Genomic DNA, 20916 nt, shown 5'->3' with positions numbered 1-20916 from the left:
TTTTACAGCCTGGGATTAGCTGTACCCCACACGTGAAAGGTGTGTTTGCCAAGCATAGGTCCATCTTTTAAATTTTTCTTGTAAGTGTTTTTAGTTACTTAGAGCACCACCTGAACGCAGACTCATGGTAAAGGTGCAGACATGAAGCCCAAGACTGGGGTTTCCCTGCAGTTTCCACCTGTCAACGTGGTGCGGGCCTGCCCACGGTCTGAACCAAGGGCATCGCGTGCTCACGGCTGTTTCAACAGCGGGCTCCCGGCTGTGTGTCCTTCCACCCTCTTTTTCTCTCCTAACCTCTATCTGCACGTGTCCTTCTTGCCACCACGGAGCCTCCCCTCCCTCCCAAGGGCCCCCTGTCTGTCTTTCTGCCTGCCTTGTGGACCCAGCCTGAAGTGGTCCCCAGGCCCTCTCTCCAGCCACAGCGGTCCGCAAGGGCAGCCTCCTTCCAGGCCCTGCAGTGCGCACCCCAAGTCTGCAGTGACCCTCACGGCCACTCAGGTGTGCCTTTGAGGCCTGGGACCCCGGCCGCCCAACAGCAGTCTTTCCTGCAGAACTCGGAGCCGTCCCGCCTGCAGCCGGCAGGTTTGTGAGCGGACCCCACCCTGTCCCGTGTGTCTGCCGGACCGCGGCTCAGAGAACGGGGGTCGCGCTGCCTCGGCTCCTGTTTGCTCCGGGCATGGGTGTCCCCCCATTAATATCATTGTCCTGCGAGAGGCCCTGGGGCCCTCACCCGGGTCTCGGGGGTCAGGGCGGCCCTGGCGGGCACAGAGCCAACTTGCTGCCAGTGTTCTCTGTCTGTATCTCTTGCTCTGTCTCCCTTGGTGTCTGTATCTCCTAGTCTTTCTGACCCTGTGCCTCTCTCTATCTCTCCCTTGGTCTCTGTCTCTCCCTTGGTCTCTGTCTCTCATGGTCTCTGTGTCTCTCTCTGTCTCTCCCTTGGTCTCTGACTTTGTCTCTGGATCTCCCTTGATCTCTGTCTCTCGTGGTCTCTGACTGTGTCTCTGTGTCTCTCTTGATCTCTCTGACTCTGACTCTGTCTTACTTTTCTGTTGATAGTATTTAACACCTTTATTGAGATTTCTCTCACACACCGTACAGTTTACCTATCTAAAATATAAAATTCACTGTTTTTCAATCTGCTTGCACATTGGCTAACCACCCCACAGTTACTATTAGAACGTTTTCATCGCCCCAAACCACTCCCCACCTGCAGCCCCCGCCGCGGGCAGCGCCCACCCCTCCTGTCTCCGGATCTCCAGCCTCGTCTCCAGGCTGCTGTTCACCCAGCTCCCCCGCCTGTGCCGTGTGTCTTGTTCTCGGCCCCTGCCCTTCCCAGGGCAGCGGGTCCCCCGGAGCTGGGGCGGGACTGCTGGCCCGGCCCCGTAAGCAGGTCCCTGGGTGGAAACGCCCGTTGGTTGCCTCGTGGACTCTTCATTCAGCAGTTACTTACCAAGTGTGCAGCCTGGGGGGCCACGCCTGTTGCCTCTGCTCTGGACTCTGTAGATGGCCGTGGGCCAGGGCGATGGGCCTGGGGCGGGGGCTTGCCGCGGGAGACCGTGCAGCCCCCCTGCGTGAGGCGCCTGCGCCTGTGGGCACTTGAGCATCTAAAGACTCGTCCCCAAAGGTAACCTGCTCGTTCGTAACAGCCCAGCTGCGTCCGGTAGGCAGAGGACTCGCGTCCCCACTGCTGCTTCATCAGTCTGCTTCCTCCTGTCTCTCTTTCATTTCACTTGGTGCTCCGAGCGGCTCGCAGGATCTCAGTTCCCCGACCGGGGATTGAACCTGGGCCCCAGCAGAGATCACACAGAGTTCTCACCACTAGGAAACCCGGGAGCTCCTTCACGTGCCTTTTTCTCTGTGGGTATTGTCCCCAGCCTCCCCATCAGGACTTCAAGAGGGTTAGACTCTCCAGGTGAATAGTAGAGGCTCACTAAACCGACAGGACTAGATCCCTTTTCATTGTACAGATAACACGAGAAAAGAACGTTGGCTGCCTCTTAAAGACATTAGGAAGTGTAAGTACAGAAAATAACAACAGAAGATCCCTGCTGTTTGTTCCCCCACTTTCTCCTTCCTGAGAAAGCAATTCCTGTCAACGGGTAACTTCTTTCCAGAATTATTCATTGCGTTCTAAAATACAGACTTTAAAATGGAAGTGAAATTAAGCTATATTGTTGTTCTGAGACTCATATTTTCTAGTTAGACATTTTGGATTTTTTTCTAGTCAGTGTATTATCGGCGTGTGTTGTTTTTTTTTTTGTTTTGTTTTTGCTATCACTGCCTTGGCAAAGAATGTTCTGTGGAGAGTATTATGGAGGTTCCTTAAAAAACTAAAAGTAGAGACACCAAATGATCCAGCAATGCCACTCCTGGGCATATATCTGGACAAAATGCTAATTGAGAAAGATCCGTGCACCCCAGTGTTCATAGCAGCACTCCTTACAATAGCCAGGAGATGGAAGCAACCTAAATGCCCATCAGCAGAGCAGTGGGTAAAGAGGTCGTGGTACATATATACCATGGAACATTCTGCTGCTGCTGCCGCGTCGCTTCCGTCGTGTCCGACTCTGTGCGACCCCGTAGACGGCAGCCAAAACAGTGAACTGATGGCCATTTGCAGCAACGGATGGACCCAGAAATTATCACACTAAGTAAGCCAGATAAAGATACGTGTCACTTTTATATGGAGTCTGAAATCAACTTATTTACAAAACAGACTCACAGACGTAGAAATACACATGGTTACCAAAGGGGAAAATGGGAGAGGGATACATCAGAAATTTAGGATGAACAGAAACAGATAAGCAACAAGGACCTACTGTGTGGCTCGGAGAAGCATGTCGATATCCTGTGATGACCCCTGATGGAAAAGTATCTGAAACAGCACGTGCGTCTGTGTGTGTAACTGGATCGCGCTGCTGGGCACCGGGAACAGCGCAGATCAGCTGTACTTCAAGAGAAAGTTGTTTTGAAAACAAAGAATATTCCAGAATCATTCCCACTTTTCCTTATTTTAGAGTATTTTTGCCATCTCCACATTTTCTCTTCTTTCCTTTTGGAGTTTACTTGTGGTCTTTCAATTAGTACATATTTTATATGCATGTGCAAAGCCCTCTATAAAGGTGCTCAGTTGCTCAGTCATGTCTGACCTTTTACCACCCAATGAACTGTAGCCCACCAGCCTCCTCTGTGGGATTTTCCAGGCAAGAATACTGGAGTGGGTTGCCATTTCCTTCTGCATGCATCAATTCAGTTGCTCAGTCATGTCCGACTCTTTGCAACCCCATGGACTGCAGAATGCCAGACTTCACTGTCCATCACCAACTCCCAAAGCTTGCTCAAACTCATGGCCACTGAGTCGGTGATGGCATCCAACCATCTCATCGTCTGTCATCCCCTTCTCCTCCCACCTTCAATCCTTCCCATCATCAGGGTCTTTTCCAATGAGTCAGTTCTTTGCAACAGGTGGCCAAAGTATTGGAGTTTCAGCTCCAGCATCAGTGAATATTCAGTGTTAATTTCCTTTAGGATGGACTGGTTGGATCTCCTTGCAGTCCAAAGGACTCTCAAGAGTCTTCTCCAACACCACAGTTCAAAAGCATCAATTCTTCCGCACTCAAGCTTTCTCCATGGGTACATATAGTCTTAAAAAGAATCACTGGCCGTGGGGTGTGTGTATGTGAAATTTTTGCAGATTCTGCTGAGTCGCCGTCCCAAGTCTTTGCAGCAGTGAAGGTTCAGCTGGCAGCGTCCGGGCATCTGCCCTCCTCCTGGTTGCTCCAGTGAGCAGAAACGCCCTCCTGTTGACTTTGTGTTTCCACGTCTCTGAACTCCTGCAAGCTCACCCTGTGAACAAGCTCCTTTGCAAGATGTATGTGCCGTGATTTGCAAACAGATCTCTTCTTTCTTCTGCAGGACAGCTGTGCTCGCGTGCTTCTGTTTCGAGGTGGAGATAAGGAACTGAAGAACTACAACAGCCAGACCCCGTTCCAGGTAAGCAGGCTCCTCCAGCCCCCGCGACGCCCCCAGGCCGCACGCCCTCTCCATGTTCGGTGAGCACTGGGCCCTGGGGTCGGGGGCGGGGTCTGTGTTTGGAGCGAGACCCTCTTTCAGTTCGCCTGTCCACACCAGCTTCCTTCAGATTAGAACAAACAGCTAAGGCAGCCATGCCTCCAGGGGGCAATTCACGAAGGCAGTTTGTGAAAAGCAGAAAGACCCGGACGTTGTCATTGCAGTGGTGGGCAGTGCTGGCTTCGCTGCCTGTCGTGTGAACACGGACAGTCTCCTGGGCGCGGCAGGGTGGCTCGCCATCCGTCCAGTGACCCCACCTGGCCTGCTGTCCTGGGTAGACGGTCAGCAACCCAGCTCGGAGCGGCCACGGGGTTACGAAGTGGAGCAAAAAGCCAGGGTCCTGATTTGTAAACTGTGGTGAAGTACGTGTTACACAGAAGGCACCGTCGCAGCCGTGCAGTTCAGTGGCCGGGGCACATGGCGCGGTGTGGTCACATCCCCTCTGTGTGGCTTGTCATCAGCCCGAGGAAACTCTGGACCCGGAAGAGGCACTCCCTTCTCCTCCCTCCCGTGGCCCCTGGACAGCCTCTCGTTTCCCGCTGTCCCTGGGGATGAGCTGCCTCTGGACGCTGCAGAAGCGGAGGGGCTTGTGCCGTACGTGGTCTTTTGTGCTGAGCTTCTTTCGCTCAGCACGGCCTTTTCAAGGTCCATCTGTGTTGGATGTATCGCTGCTTCATCCCTTTTTATGGCTGAGTGATACCCCGTTTTATAAACGTGGGGCTCACTGAATTTTGATGCAGCTGACCAGATGGTTTAGCATGAAAGAACTTTTTTTTTTTTTGGCTAAACGCCCGAAGTTGCAGAAATGCTTTTTCTTCCTAAACACAGTCGGCTCTCTCTCTCTCCTCAAACCGAACATTGATGTGACTGTGATTCTTTTTATCTGGAAAGACTTTTTACACCTTCCTGAGCAGAGAGAGGTCTCATGTTTAGACCTGGCTTCCAGGGGTCACTCGGCTCATCCTCCCCTTGCCATCGTGTCATTGCGTCAGCGCTCAGTTGTGCCCGACTCTTTGCGACACCGTGGACTGCAGCCCACCAGGCTCCTCTGTCCGTGGGATTTTCCAGTACAAGAGTACTGGAGTGGGTTAACCATTTCCTCCTCCAAGGGGTCTTCGCAACCCAGGGATTGAACCTGCATCGCCTGTGTCTCCTGAATTGCAGGCTGATTTTTTACCCACTGAGCCATCAGGGATTCCTCCGCTCAGATATTAGTAATATAGATGGGTTTGATATCTTTTTAAAAATTACTGTATTTTTGGCTGTGCTGGGTCTTCATTGCTGTGTGTTTTTGTCTGTGTCTAGTAGAAGGCAATGGCACCCCACTCCAGTACTCTTGCCTGGAAAATCCCATGGACGGAGGAGCTTGGAAGGCTGCAGTCCATGGGGTCACAAAGAGTCGGACACAACTGAGTGACTTCACTTTCACTTTTCACTTTCATGCATTGGAGAAGGAAATGGCAACCCACTCCAGTGTTCTTGCCTGGAGAATCCCAGGGACAGGGGAGCCTGGTGGGCTGACGTCTCTGGGGTCGCACAGAGTCGGACACGACTGAAGTGACTTAGCAGCAGTGGCGGCCGCTCGCTAGTTGTGCTGTGCAGGCTCCTCACTGCAGTGGCCTCTCGTTGCTGAGCACGGGCTGTAGGCGTGTGCGCTTCAGTCATCACAGCATGCAGGCTATCGAGCACAGGCTCAGTAGTCGTGGTGCTCGGACTTCGTTGCTCCAAGGCATGTGGAACTGTCATGGCTCAGGGATCAAACCTGTGTCTCCCGCATTGGCAGGCAGATTCTTTACCACTGAGCCACTGGGAAAGCCCTTGATGGCTTGAAAATGAGTCAGCTCAATCCCCAAATGAAGCTGGGTGTTTAACAGTCATCGTTAATAAGTTTGCTCAGCTCATGAGCAGTGGCTCATGAGCAGTGGCAGGCTTGGGTTTTACTCTGCATCTGTGGCTTAAAGGTATTTAATGTGAAATGGGTCATGGAGGTGAGTTCCTGGTGTGTTATTGGGTCTACAAAGACTATGCTTTCTTTCCCAAAGCATGTCCTCTTCGCAGTGGTGATAATGAGGGAGTGCGGGCTCTTGCCACTTCATGGTGGGACTCATCCATAGGTCGGTGGTCTCGGTTTAAATATCTTGTTGCTATTAAGTGATGCATTTCCGTGGCCCTTTTTTTGAAGTCAAACAATACTTAAATTGCTTAGAAAATAGCAGCTAATGCCCTTGGCTGGGAAAGATTGAAGGCAAAAGGAGAAGAGGGCAGCAGGGAATGAGACGGTTGGATGGCATCACCAACTCAACGGACATGTATGAGCTTGGGCAAACTGTGGGAGTTGGTGAGGGACAGGGAGGCCTGGCGTGCTGCGGTCCATGGGGTCACAAAGAGCAGGACACGACTGAGTGACTGAAGAGCAACAGCAGTGGCCTTTGATTTGGGTTGGCACGTGGACGGTACCACAGAGCCATTGCTGCCCTTCTGGGCAGAGGTTTGTACCCGCCACCTGACTCCCCAGGGGAGTGAGTTGTGCGCGGCACCCAGGACAGAAGGTCACTGTTGGCAAACACCACCCACCCCGTCCGTGAGTCCCCACTCCTGTCCTGTGCCCCAGGCAGTGACCACCTCGGGGGGGACGCCCCCTTCTTCCCAGAGTCCTGGAAGGAACCCTTCTGCACCCTCCCTACCACCCCCCACCGCAACAGATCCACCCCAGCTCACCCCCAAGGCCATCTGTCTTGATTTTGCTAACAATAATCAATCAAGAGCCCCAAATGGTTCAGGAAGACAATTACGCCTGAATAATGGGCCTTGTGCCCTGCAGACATTGTTCGTGGTCGGGGCAGGATCAAAGCCTGGGATGCGCTCGGCACACCCAGTACTGCTCTGACTGTGCAAGCTGGCCTCCCTGCCTCGCGTGTCCCCACCTCCTCGTGTTTTCATGGTGCAGAGAGACTTCAGCGTCTGGAGCCTCGCCGGTAATACGTCCCCAGCATTCGTGTTGCATTCGTGATCCCTCCCCTCCCGGTGATGAAAAATGAACCCCTCCCTGTTGATTTCGGGGGGCATGTCCGCTTGCCACATCATTTAACAGGGCTCAAGTGTGTCCACCTGGGAAGCCTTGATGGCATTCAGCTGCTGCTGTGAGCAGGGGCTTTTCTAACACACCGTGGGATATTTGACAGACTTCATCCGGCCGAACTTTGCTTGATGATTTAATCCAAAGGCTGGAGCGACGGCAGCAGGACTCAGGAACTGGAGAGAAATGCAGGTTCTCAGGCTTCCCTTGCACTACCCTGAATCCAAAGCTTGGGGGCAGGGCTTCGGGTCCTAAGTCCTCATCAGTCCCCTAGAGACCTCAGCATCTGCTCAGGTTTGAGAATCGTGAGAGACAGAGGTGACGTTTTGAAGGAAGAGAAGGAAGAGCAGAAGGAGCGTCTACAACATTACTTGGACGTTTCTGAAATAGCAGTGGCCGTGACTGTGATGGCGGTGATGGTCTGAGTCACCCTGGGCCGCCATGACAAAGTACATGGACTGGGGCTTAAACAGCAGACGTTACTCCTCACAGTCTGGAGACGAGAAGTCCGAGGTCAAGGTGCTGGCAGATGCAGTTTCTGGGAGGGCTCTCTTCCTGGCTCACAGACAGGCACCTGGTCACTGGCGTTTCTTCAGTGTACTGTGAAGACAGAGAGAGAGAGAGAGGCTTCTGGTGTTTCTTCCTCTTCTTGTAGGAACAGCAATCTTATCTGATTAGCTTCCCACCCTTATGACCTCATTTAGCCTTACTTACCTCCCTGGAGGCCCTGTCTATAAATATCATCACAGTGGGAGACGCAGTTCAGTCATAACATTCATGATGATGGTGCTGGTGGTGCTGGTGGTGCTGGTGGTGGTGATGGTTCTGGTGGTTCTGGTGGTTCTGGTGGTGATGATGCAGTCTAGTGTGTTGAACATAGTGAAGATGACTCTCCCCAGTTGCACAGAATCTCAAAGCTCACAAATGCTCTTCTGTACATTTTCATTTAATGTTCGACAACCCAACGAGGTGGGATTTTTATGCCCAGTTTATGGGAGACATGGACTTGGGGATGGACGCCTAGGCGTCCTGAATCAGTCAGTGGCCGTGTCCGTGGCCTCCAGGCCATTGAGTGCCATCCCAGGCTCTGGTTTGGGGAGAAGCAGGCACGTCCTCTGGCCCGTGACTGGTCTTCCATCCTGGCGTGGAGCGAACATCAACAGGGAATCCTTTGCTTTCTGGATCACTCAGTCCAAGGAAGCAAGCATGTCCTGGTTCTGAAGCTAAAGGGAAATGGGATGGAAAGAATTCTAAGGACGTGGAAGGTCTAAGTGAAGAGAGTGTGCAGCCAGTGGGGCAGTGGGGAGAGGGACACGGTGGCTGGTGGGACCGCCGTGGCTGGTGGGACGGCTGTGGTGTCTGCTGGATTAGGCTCCAGTGCTGTGATGTTACTGTAGGTTCAGATCAGCACTCAGTTACTCGGTTGAGGAGGTGGGGCCTCCGTGATGTGGGTGGGCCTCTCCCATCAGCTGGAGGCATTGGGAGTGAAAGCTGGGGTTTCCCAGAGAAGAAGGAATTCTGCTCCAGACTGTAATACAGAGACCCCACCTGGGTTCCCAACACTGGCCCGCCCCAGACCTCACGCTTGCCAGGCCTCACCATCTCAGGAGCCGGTTCTTTAAAATAAATCAGTGTGTGTGTGTGCACATCCTCTATGTCCTTCCCTGGAGAGCCCTGGCTGGGCCCAGGAGGATGGAGTTGAACCCTTCCTGCCCGCCGGCGGCTCCATTCCGTAGGGGCTCCGTGGTTCTGGAGGGCAGGCCTCCAGCCCCTGTGTGTTTGGAGAAGCAGCTTCCCCCCCACCCACGCGTCACCGATCTGTTGGCCCCCAGGCTGCCCTCTGCAGCTGCTCTCAGACACCAAGAAGCAGAGAGAGAGGAGAAAACAGGAGGGGAGGCAAGGCAGTGAGAGTCATTTCAGACATCGGACGTCAGGCTGTCCTCCAGGGAGGGACTTGTGAGAAAGGATCAGAGGCAGGAGTTGGGTGGGGGATACAGAAGGCCCTGCTGGGGGTCTTGTTGGTGAAGGTCGTGCGCAGGGAGCAGAGCTCTTGGCCCCGCCAGACTCTCGGACTTTAACACACGTCACTCGTGACACAGGTCTCCATCGTCCCCTTCAGATGGAGAGTTGGGTGGACGCTGGGGTCCACAGCTCGAAGGGGATGGTGAGGGTTGCTCACGGCCTTGGCCCCCGAGTCCTTCTTCCACCATCACTCGGGATATGACGGGACGAGAAAGGCCGGCACCAGGAAGGAGGGAGTGCCCGGCCTCTGGTCTCGGGCGGTAAATCACCGAACCAAGCCTGGTGCTGGCAGACGACAGTAAAATCCATCTCCTCGAGCCCTTCTGTGACGTGCTGTCTGATGCCCAGGACGTGGCCGTGGTGCTGTGGGTTCTTGGGGGACACGTGGTTCACGGGAATGACCTTGGGTCCCCCCTGAAGTGTCAGATCCTGGCTCTTGTCCTTCAGACCTACGAGATCTCCTTCAGCTCTGACTTGGCTCGCTCATCCCGGGACACAGCTGGAGACGGATGGACATTATCCCAGGTCACATTCGATGTTGGACAGGGTGGTGACCCCTTGCGAGTGACCGAGTCTCCTGTCCTTCTCGTGACCTTGGAGCCACCGGGTTGGGGGATGGCTCAGCGACAAAGGCAGCCTGACATTCCCGCATCTGGGTTCCAGGTGCTGTATTTTTTCTGGGACGTTGATGAAATCCACTCAGCAGGCACTTGGATGCTGTTTCCTCCGGGCGCCTGTTCACACTTCTTTCCTTGTTAGTGACTCAGCAGTAGGACTGTTGGGTGCTGTGGAGTCTTGTAGCAGTCCACACGGACTGTAGTGCAAAGGCAAGGCGGGCTTCTCCCCCACAACCTTGCGTTCCCCTGGGGCAGGTCGGGGCAGGTCCCAGCCCTGCTCTGTGGGACTGCCTTCTGCCCACAAATGGGATGAGGTGACGTGGGGGAAGCCTAGGGCTGACGTAAAACCACGTCAGAGGCACAGGGACACGCAGACATGCACGGACACGCACACGCTCACGGACGTGCACACTTAGATACAGAGACTGCACACACACACGTGCACACAGACACACATCAGCACACAGACACATGCACACGCCAACACAGACACACATCTGCACACACATGGACATGCACACATAGATACGCACACTCTGCACACACAGACACACGTGTGCACACACCAACACGTAGATACACATCTGCACACACATGGACATGCACACATAGATACGCACACACTGCACACACATGTGCACACAGACACATGGACACACACAGGCACACACATGGAGATGTACACATAGATATTGACACACTGCACACACACAGACACACAAACACATAAACACACATGTGCATGCACAGACACACACATGCACACCGACACACACATAGACACACACCACATAGACACACACATGCACACACACAGGCCCTCTGGAGGAGCTTATCTGGTTGAGGGTTCAGAGTCTGCGGCCATGCCTGTAAATTCAATTCCGATGGCGTCCATACAGCCTCATCCCCCTGGGCACACGGTGGCTCCTTCCCTCGTCCTTGGAGGTGGTCACGGGTCCTTCTCCTCCCCATCCCCAGCTCAGAAGGACCACCACTCACGTGACCCCTGCCCACCACCCAGCATGACCCAAAGAGCGATCCCAGCTTGACCTTCAGCTCACTGGGACCAGTGCCCCTGAGCCTCAGGGACGCCCTGGGTCTGGCGGGCAGAGGGCTGGGGAGCAGCAGGGAGTGTGGTGAGACGGGAGGGACCAGCCCCACGTGGGCACGGCTGCCCCCAAGTGAGGGGGGCATATCATGGCAGGTGACAAGATGGGAAAGCAGGGCCGAGTGGGGTGGCCGAGGACCCTGGTGTGAGGGGACCACACGTCAGACTCTAGCCGAGACGCAGCCACTGCTGGGGAGCGGGCCCTGCTCTCCGGGGGATGGGGCAGGAGCCAGGGCCCAGGGCGTGGGTGACTGTGACGGTTCTGGGCCCGGGGCACCCCCAGGGAGGTGCATGGCAGGTGCTGCAAGGGCCCCACCCCGCAGGGCAGGGGTCTGTGCTGGGCTAAATAAAGGCCCCAGGAGAGGTGGGTCCTGACCTCTGGAACCTGCGGCTGTGACCTCGTACAGCAGGGACTTTACCAAGCGGCTAAGGATCTTGAGGTGGCGGTTAGTCTGGATTATCTGGGAGGGCTCAGCGTCATCTCTAGGGTCCTTCTATGGGGGTGAGCACAGGGGAAGGGGCCCCATGAAGGTGAGGAAGAGACGGGGGATGCAGCCATGAGCCCAGAGCTCCTGCAGCCCCTAGAAGCCGGAAGAGGCAGGGAGGACCCTGGCCAGGAGCCTGCGGAGGGAGCCAGCCCTGCCCACAGCCCGGGTTGGGCCCTGCGAGCCTGACTTTGGACTGTGGCTTCCAGAACGGGGTGAGGCTCTGCTGCTCGGAGCCCACAGCGTGTGGTCCTCTGCTCCAGCCCCTGCGGGGGGCTGCCACGAGAGCTCGCCGGTGGCGGGCCAGTGGCCAGCTCACCGGTTCCCGCTGCCCACACCCTGAAGCACTCAGCCCTGCGCCCTGCCGCCCGGCCCTGAGCCAGGCTCCTGCCTCGGTTCCCATGGTTTCCCCTCTGCCCTCTGTGAAGACTGTCACCAGCTCGGGCGCACCTCTGCTCCTTGCCACCAAGGAGAGCTACTGGGGACGCCACCGTGTGGGAGCGGGACCCCACAGCTGCATGATCATGGCCTTTGTGCTGCCCATGGTGTGTCCGTCTCGGCCGCTGGGACAGGTCCCACAGATGGGGCAGCTCAGACAGCAGGGCTGGAGAGGGGGAGGCCAAAGTCAAGGTGCCGGCCCTGCAGTTCCTGGCGAGGGCCCCTCTTCCGGGCTTGCAGATGGCCACCTTCTCAGCGTCTCCACTTCGAAGCCCCCTCCACCTGCGCTCCATGAGAAGCAGCGGTTAAACCCTCGCAGGATGAGTGATGAAATGCCAGGTTTCATCTGAGACCTTTCCGCGAGTGACGACAGAAAACTGCGTTTTTCAGTCCGACCAGATTCTCTTCTCTCCATTGCGTGTGTGTCTCTCGGGTGTTTAGAAGCAGCTCGGTGGGGCAGGAGCCGGCATCATGGGTGCCCGCCTCACGGCTGGTGATCTACTGACCTTCCACAGGGCTGGGTACCCAGCTGTTGGTGGGATAGGTCACAGTCTGCAATCCAGGGGGTGGATCTTAACCCAGAGACTTAGACTGTGGCCTGCCCGTAGTTTTGCATCTTTATCTAAGTTTTCTGTTTTGTTTTTGGCCAGGTCACGTGGCATGTGGGATCTTAGTTCTCTGACCAAAGATCGAACCCATGCCTCCTACGTTGGAAGTACAAAGTCTTAACCCCTGGACTGCCTGCCCAGACTTTTTAAAAGCTAGATTCTTTGCCAATATTTAAATATCCTCCAATTTGTTATAAAATTCCAATTTCCAGCTACCCTCGAATAATTGGGAAAAGCGGGCACACCCAGGCAGTCGTCGTGTGTGTTGGCGTTCGGCTGGCATGGGGAGCTCTGCCTCTTTGGGAAGCTCTGCAGTTATCCCCCTGGCCCAGTCCCCGCTGCTCCTGACTGCCCGCCCCCGCCCACCTCTTCGCTTCACGGCCTGGCCCTCTGAGCACTTCCCCGGATCCCTGCTTAGGGCATGTGGTCAGGGAAGCCATTCATTTTTAAGTCGTTTCTTTGAAAAGTTCTTCTTATTTGGGATTCAGACTCTGAGTTCCCATAGAAACAGGGAAGAGGATGTCGTGTCTCTGGATCAGGGCGCAGAAACCCGGGAGACCCAAGTTTGGGGCTGATGGACCGTGCTTATCTGTGATGGAGAAGGATCAGGTTTCAAGTTCATTATTCCAGACAGCATACGCCGAGTTCCCAGGAAGAGCCACACTCTCGTCTAGGTGCCCTGAGACACATCAGTGAACAAGGACGCCCCTGCTCTCGTGGAGTGTGTGTTCGTCAGACTAATGATTAACAGTTAAACGGATATACGCATACTGCGTCAGGGTTGCTAAACTAGTTGAAGAGAGAGAAGGCACGGTGAGTGAGTGGGTAGAGAGAGGGGGTGGAGCTGCAGGAGCCAGTGTCTTTAGTGACGGGAGCCTTGCAGGACCTCTGACGTTTGAGTGGAGGCCAGGATGGAAGGAGGGAGGAGGCAGGGGGCCATGCAGATGCCTGCGGGCGAGAACGGGTGAGAACTGGCACACCCAAAGGCCCTGGCATCAGCGCACGCCTGGCCATTGTGAGGAGCAGAGTGGATCAGCCAGCGGGGGCGGTGGGTGAGTGGAGACCAGGGGGGGCCCCCATGACTGGGAGAGGACTCTGGGTTTTACTCTGAGCGAGACGTGCGGGTCCCCCAGGACAGAAGGAAACAAACGGACATCAGCCCGTCCCGTCCCACTGCCTGTTGTGATCCTAGTGGCTCAGCTGGTAAAGAATCTGCCTGCAATGCAGGAGACCTGGGTTCGATCCCTGGGTCAGGGAGATCCCCTCTGGAGGAGGAAATGGCAACCCGCTCCAGTATTCTTGCCTGGAGAATCCCAGGGACAGAGGAGCCTGGCGGGCTGTCATCCATGGGATAGCAAAGAGTTGGGGATGGCCAAGCGACTAACATGTACGCACACACGTGATCCCATGTGAAAAGCAGGGCTGACGTTTGCCCCTTATGTGGCATGAGGAAGGGGTTCCCCCTGAACTGATCCAGCTTGGGGTCAGGAGATTCTCCTCGTTAACTGGTTGATTTGCAACAGTGAAGGAGGGGTGATGAAGTGGAGCCCAAGGTTGGAAAGGAGCTGGCTTGAGGTCAGAGTCATCAGACCCGGGGACTGAGGGCTCCAGGGAGCCCCGGGTGGACGCCTGGTCTGGGTAGGGGAGGTCGAGTCCTCGGAGCTCTTCCCTGGAACCCTTGCACCGCAAACCCAGGTTCCACAGGTTTAAAGTTACGGTGCAGGCTGTCCCCCTAAACACAGCACTGTGCAGCCGGCCTTGAGACCCCCGACCCAGGCATGTGGGCAGGGCTGGGCTGGGCCAGGGGCTCGGTTTGCAGATGCTGCTCTTCACGAGCTGAGAAAAGGACCCTCAGTCACCAGGGAGCGTGTGAAGGTCAGGATGCACGTGGGTGCCTGACCCTGTTATGTAAGAACAAAGGAGAGGCAGTCACCAGTCCTCAGCTCCAGGAAGGGGAGAGAAAAGAGGTAAAGTGTGTTGGGGAGGCCACCCTGCCTGCCACCAGACCTCAGGTCAGCACCCTGGAGACCCTGACTGTTGGAGATGCAGGTGAGACTGGACGTGGTGTTTCAGTTGAACCTGCTAGGCCTGTAGGCCCGGCTTGTGGGGTCCTTGCTGACCTGGTGTGTGCTAAGTTGCTTCAGTCATGCCTGACTCTGTGTGACCCTAGGAACTGTATCCCACCAGGCTCCCCTGTCTGTGAAATTCTCTAGGCAAGAATCCTGGAGTGGGTTGCCATGCCCTCCCCGGGGGATCTTCCCAACCCACAGATCAAACCCACGTCTCCTACGTCTACCTACACTGGCAGGCAGGTTCTTTCCTGCTCGCGCCACCAGGGGAGCATGTTGCTCACTGATGTCACAGCTCCCAGCTCACTCCCGTTGCCCCAGACACCCAGCCTCCTGCTGCTCCTCAGGCAGCCAGACACATGCTTGCCCCCGGGCCTTTGCACCCGCTGTCACCTCCATGAACAGAACCCCTCCCCCAAGCACCTGTGTTTCACGAGGCCCCCCTGGGGTGTGTCCTCCCACTGTAGGACCAACTCACCACATCCAGAGTTTCCGTCCTGTGTGCAGACGCTTCAAGCTGAAAATGGAAACAGAACAGACAGCCCAGCATCACCAGTCGTTAAGGGAAAACCGCCATCGGGAAAGGCAGACACCAAGCAGGCACAAATAAAGGCTCTAGAAAGAAACTGGGGAATTGAGAGAACAGGAGGGGACTTCAGGACATACACCCCATATCCACGGTGTGATAAGAGAGGCTAGAGCATGGTGAAGTGGGGGTTCAGGGGGCCCATGAAGAGTCATGATGGCAGGAAAGCCGTGAGCTCAGAATCGCTGAGGAGATGGACAGAAGGTTGGGGTTCAGGTAATCGAGGAGTCATGAGCAGGTTTAACACCTGAATAATGGAATCTCTGAGAGGGCAGAAGTCAGCAAAGATATCATTCAAGACAGTGCTGCCAAACAGGAGGAAACGAGATCCCCCGCTGGAAAGGCCCCTGCGTTTACAGGTCAAATGTGAGCAGTTGTCAACAGCAAGGACAGGGCTCATGAGAGCTCAGAACTTCGGGAAGAAAAATAAAACTATGGTTCCTAAGTTTCAAGAAGGAAAAAAGCAATTTCTGTATAGAGGTCCGGGGTCAGGCATTTGTGTGACATCCTGGAAGCTCAGGGACTGTGAATTTCATTCTCCAGGGCGCACGTCACCTGGAAACGAAGGCGGCAGAGAGACGGCTGAAGTGTTTGCACCCAGAGAGGAGGCTGTTGTCAGAACCTGGTGACCCATCGACTATAGGTCAATAGAAAAGCAGATTTTTAAATGCTGCTCTTACTCCCTCCAGGGAGGGAGACTCATAGTTGGCTGGCGCTCCCGACTGTGGGGAAGACAGACTTAGCCATCCTCATGTAAGCATGGTGTAATGATTAGGCAAAGCCGGGACCCGCCCGTGTTGGGTTGTGTGACGGAGGAGCTGAGCCCTCTCTTTCCTGGCAGGACATCGATAACTAATATTTAAATGGAAAGAAATCATGGCAGAGCACCAGGAATGTGCTGGTTAGAAGCAGGGGGTCCAGGGGTTAAGACTCCAGAGGTCCACTGCTGGGGCACAGGTTCGATCCATAGTTGAGGAACTAAGATCCCACGTACCATGAGGCGCTGCCAAAAAAAAAAAGAGAACTGGGACGCAGAGGAGTGAGAACGCAAGCAGATGTGGGTGTGGAGGCGGCATGGTGTGCAGGTGGAGGGGCGCAGGTGGAGCGCAGGTTGGGGGGGCGCGGGGGGAGCGCAGGTGGGGAGGCGCGGATGGAGCGCAGGTTGGGGGCGCAGATGGAGCGCAGGTGGGTGGGGCGCGGATGGAGCGCAGGTGGTGGGGTGTGGGTGGAGTGCAGGTGGCTGGCGCGGGTGGAGCGCAGGTTGGGGGGCGCGGATGGAGCGCAGGTGGTGGGGGTGTGAACAGCCATGCAGAAGGGTCTGACTTTTTATACCGCCCATCCAGCTGTGTGGCGTTGATAAAAGCAAAGCATTGATTTCATTTTTGAAAGACAGTCTTTCCCCCTCCCCCTTCCCCCTTCCCATGAGCTCCCCTCTGCCCAGTGAACTCCTATTCACCCTTCGGAACCAGAGCTCTTCATCTGCAAGCCGTCTCCCTGCAGCCTTCATCTGCAAGCCGTCTCCCTGCAGCCTCGGGCAGTCCCCCCCGCGCCCCCCGCCCCCGCCCCCGGGCTGCTTTCCTTTTGGTTTCGCTGTTACTTGATACACATTTGTCACATGTTGTATCAGCGTGGACGGTTTTGGCATCAGCCGCCCAGCTACACTGTAAAGCCCGTCTCTTCGAGCTTTCGAGTCCGAGTGCCCAGCACCACACCAGGAACAACCTAACTGGAGATGACATGAGCTGTGATTCGTCTTTGTTGTTGTTATTCCGTCGCCAAGTAGTATCAGACTCTTTGTGACCCCATGGACTGCAGCACACCAGGCTTCTTTGTCCTCACTGTCTCCTGGAGTTTGCCCAAGTTCATGTCCGTTGCGTCCGTGATGTCATCCAACCATCTCATCCTCTGTTACCCTCTTCTGCTGCCTTCAATCTTTCCCAGCATCAGCTGGGAAATGAGTCAGCTGTTTGCATCAGGTGGCCAAAGTATTGGAGCTTCAGCATCAGTCCTTCCAATGAATATTCAGGGTTGATTTCCTTTAAGATCGACTGGTTCAATCTCCTTGCTGTCCAAGGGACTTTCAAGAGTCTTCTCCAGTACCATAATTCAAAAGCATCAATTCTTCAGCACTCAGCCTTCTTTTTGGGCCAGCTCTCACATTCAGACGTGACTGGACACCCCTGTGGTGTAATCCTTGTAATTCCTCACACTGGCCACTAAGTGGCAGTGTTGTCTTGGGACAGCTCGGTCCAGGAGTGCAGGTTGGGGAGCCGGGGTGCTCATGATTGATGTTTACTACTTCTGTCCTAAAGAGATATCTATCCTGAAAGTCAGTCCTCAGATCGTTCATCAGTTCGAAGTAGGAACGACCCCGTATCAGTCAGTTCAGCCGCCGTAACAGAGGATCACAGATGGGGCGACTTGAAGAACAACATCTGTCTCTGTTGGCTCCGGAGGCTGCACATCCCAGACCAAGATGCTCGCCCCCGCCAGCGCCTGCCGCGGGCGCTCTTCCCGGCGTTCAGATGGCCGCCTTCTCACTATGACCTGCAGAGGGCCCTGGGGTCCCCTCTTACAAGGGCACTGACCCCATCGGGGCCCCTCCAGCCCTCGTTGCCTCCCAACGCCCCACCCCCAAACACGCCCCGCTGGGGCTTTGAGCCTCAGCTCAGGGATTTGCGTGGGGAGGTCACAGTCCTTAAACCCAAACAGCAAGATGGGGAGATGTTTTGGGCCAAGGCTGTATTAAGGCTATAATATTTCTCAGTTTGCTGTGATACTTCCGCTACCTGTGGTCTCCCAGTATTTGAACAGCACCTTGCTGTCTCTCTGCAGACATAATTCTGGGAGCAGATGTGCACACACGTGTGTGTCAGGCTAGAAGACTAGGCAGTCCGTCAGGAAGCGCCCGGCAGCTCTCTAGAGAGAGGGAGGAGGATGGAGAGGCCGGTGTTTACTGAGCGTCCACTGCGGGCCACGCGGGAGCCTTTCGTGAGGGAGTGTCATCCTCAGATACCCTGCGGGTTTAAATACTGTGAACTCCTTTTACAGATGGGCTAGTAAAGGCAGAAGTGACGTTTGGGGCTCTCAATCTCCCCATTTACATCTCACTCTCACTGCTAATCACCCCATCTTCCTACTGGGATTCAAGCCGATGTTCAGTTGAGTTCAGTTCCGTCACTCAGTCATGTCCAACTCTTTGTGACCCCATGGACTGCAGCACGCCACGCCTCCCTGTCCATCACCAGCTGCCGGAGTCTACCCAAACTCATGTCCATTGAGTCGGTGATGCCATCCAACCATCTCATCTTCTGTCATCCCCTTCTCCTCCCACCCTCAATCTTTCCCAGCATCAGGATCTTTTCAAATGAGTCGGCTTTTCGAATCAGGTGGCCAAAGTATTGGAGTTTCAGCTTGAGCATCAGTCCTTCTAATGAATATTCAGGACTGATCTCCTTTAGGATGGACTGGTGGATCTCCTTGCAGTCCAAGGGACTCTCAAGAGTCTTCTCCAGCACCACAGTTCAAAAGCTGACAACCCCCTGATGACCCCCTGTTAACTTGGCCTTGGGTTTCCCCGGTGGTCCAGTGGTCAAGGCTCTGCACTTCCTCTGCAGGGGGCGTGGGCTTGATCCCCGGTGGCGTTGCTAAGATCCCACACGCCATCGTGGCACAGACAAGTAAATAAACAAATAAACATCTAAAAAACCAAAACAAGAAAGATGGGAATTCCACGTCAGTCCAGTGGTTAGGGTTCTGTGCGTTCACTTCCAGAGACCCAGATTCAACCCATTGTTCGGGAACTAAGATCTTACAAGCTGTACGGCATGGTCAATAAATAAATAATTTAGAAACATCTTGCCCTCCCCCCAGAATGAACGCAGCCTCACCGTGACTGTTGCTCCCAGGGGTGCACTTGCAGGCGGGCTCACGAGGGAGGGGCCCTGGGACCCCCGCTTGCGCTTGTTCATCTAAGTCGATGTTTCTCCCCTTTCTTTCCTGATCGCTGCTCGCCGCTCCCCCCCATGACGTGTCTACACCACGGATGTTCTGTGAATCTTCTCAGGTGCTGTCCCTATGGCTGCACTTTATGCATGAAAAGAGGAAGATATCTTTGCACTTCTAAGAACCAGTCTTCACCTCCTCTGAGAACGGCTTAGGGCATCTGAGCTTTCCGTTTGGGGGAGAAAGTTAGTGTTTGTACACAGTCGAGTCGCTTTTGGGGATCGTCAGAGAGGAAGGAGGAAAGCAGGAGCAGGGCAGAGACGGGGGAGCTCCTGGGCTGATCCTCATTGCCACCCGCTGGGTGATTAGGAACAGCATGGGGCGTCTTCTCACAGCTGGAGGCCAGAACTTTGAAATCAAGGTGTTAGCACGGCCACGCTCCCTCCCAGAGCTCCGGGGGAGGGCCTTTCCTGCCTCTTCAGCTCCCGAGGTCTCCAGGTGTTCCCGGGCTTGTGGCCACGTCCCTCTGGCCTCCGCCTTCTCCTCGACTGTACTCAAATCCCCCTCTGCCTCTGTCTTAGAAGGACACCTGCGATGACCTCAAGGGCCCATTCGGATCATCCTATGTCGGCATCTCAGCATCCTCAACTTTGTCATCCCCACAGACCCCCATTTTGCGGTGTGAGGTCACACACCTGCAGACCCCGTTTTTGCCATGTGAGGTCACACAGGTTCCTGGAATTCTGACCTGGTATCTGGCGGTGGGGGTGGTGCGTTATTCTGTCCATACAAGAGGGACAGAGTACCAAGCGGAGTAGAGGGTTTCTGGGTGGATGAGGGCAGAGGGTCCCCACCTTGGAAGTGTCTTCCCGGACCTGGAGTGGGTCAGAACAGAGACATGAGCGGTTCTGTAGGTCCGGGTGGAGCAGGGAGGTCAGAGTGACACCCAGAGGCCTTGAGGCATGGATGGAGCGCCAGGTACCGAGGAGGCCCCCCAAGGTGAGCAGGCAGCGCAGCGGCCCTTGAGGCATTTCCGGGGAAGCCTGCAGCCAGGGATGGGAAGCGCCGAGGAGCTGCCTGGGGCCTTGGTCGCGTTTAGGACACAGAAAACCACCCCGGGACCCTCAGAGTGCCTGCCGCCCCTGGAGACCCCTCCTGACCCCTCCCTCCTTCTGTCCGGGCTCTTGGACCCGCAGCCCTGAGCCTTAGTGTGACTCCCAGATTCCACCAGCCTCTCCCCGCCCCCACCACCACCCTCCACCAGCCTCTGTCCTGCTTGTACCTCCGCCTCCTTCCACCGCCCCCACCTCCCTGCCCCGTGTTGGCCTCTCCAGAGGCTCATGGACCGGGTCCTTCACCTCCCCTCTCCTCCCTGGTGACCCTGACCTCTGGGACTTTGAAGCTGCTGTCCCCGCTGCCTGGAGCTCCCCTCCATCCCCCACTGCCCGCCCCCCCGGCTCATGTGCCCACGTTTCCCCCGGGGAGGCTCCAGCCCTTCCCTGAAGTGGGGTGCGGTGCCCCCAGGGTCCTCCTCCCTGGCATCGTTGCTGCCTCTGGGGTCTCCATCTGCCTCCCCCATGGGCAGGACCTCGTCTCGTCCCCATGGGTCCTAGGCTGACCTCCCCACTGGCCAGCAAGTGTCCGTTGGTTGGCTGAGTGTCAGTGAACCCAGCTGACTTACCTGGGCTTTTACAGGTGTTCCAGTGGCCTCTGCCCTTTAAGCCGTGTGATACGCTGACCCCCTGCCCCCAGAGTGAACATGAGTGTCCGTTTTGAGGGGCTTGCCCTTCCTCATGGGGGAGGGAGCCCTCTGTTCCAGTAGGATCCCAGAGCGTTAGCTCAATCGATGACATTCACGAGGGCTGCCTGCCGTCCGTGTTCCTGCTTTAGT

At 55.6% G+C, this 20916-nt stretch overlaps 1 protein-coding gene across 4 annotated transcripts in view; it reads left to right on the top strand.

The window, feature by feature from the left end:
• The window catches only part of SHANK2 (SH3 and multiple ankyrin repeat domains 2), a 560952-nt gene that overhangs the window by 154306 nt on the left and 385730 nt on the right, over positions 1–20916 (top strand). For all 4 annotated transcript variants that reach the window (XM_061407335.1, XM_061407333.1, XM_061407336.1 and 1 more), the window contains exon 10: positions 3916–3993. In XM_061407335.1, the coding sequence (XP_061263319.1) occupies positions 3916–3993 (78 nt within the window). The remainder of the gene's footprint in view (positions 1–3915; positions 3994–20916) is intronic.

Source organism: Bos javanicus, chromosome 29 (genome assembly GCF_032452875.1).
Source record: "Bos javanicus breed banteng chromosome 29, ARS-OSU_banteng_1.0, whole genome shotgun sequence".
Taxonomy (NCBI): domain Eukaryota; kingdom Metazoa; phylum Chordata; class Mammalia; order Artiodactyla; family Bovidae; genus Bos; species Bos javanicus.
This window is presented reverse-complemented; position numbering and strand designations above follow the sequence as displayed.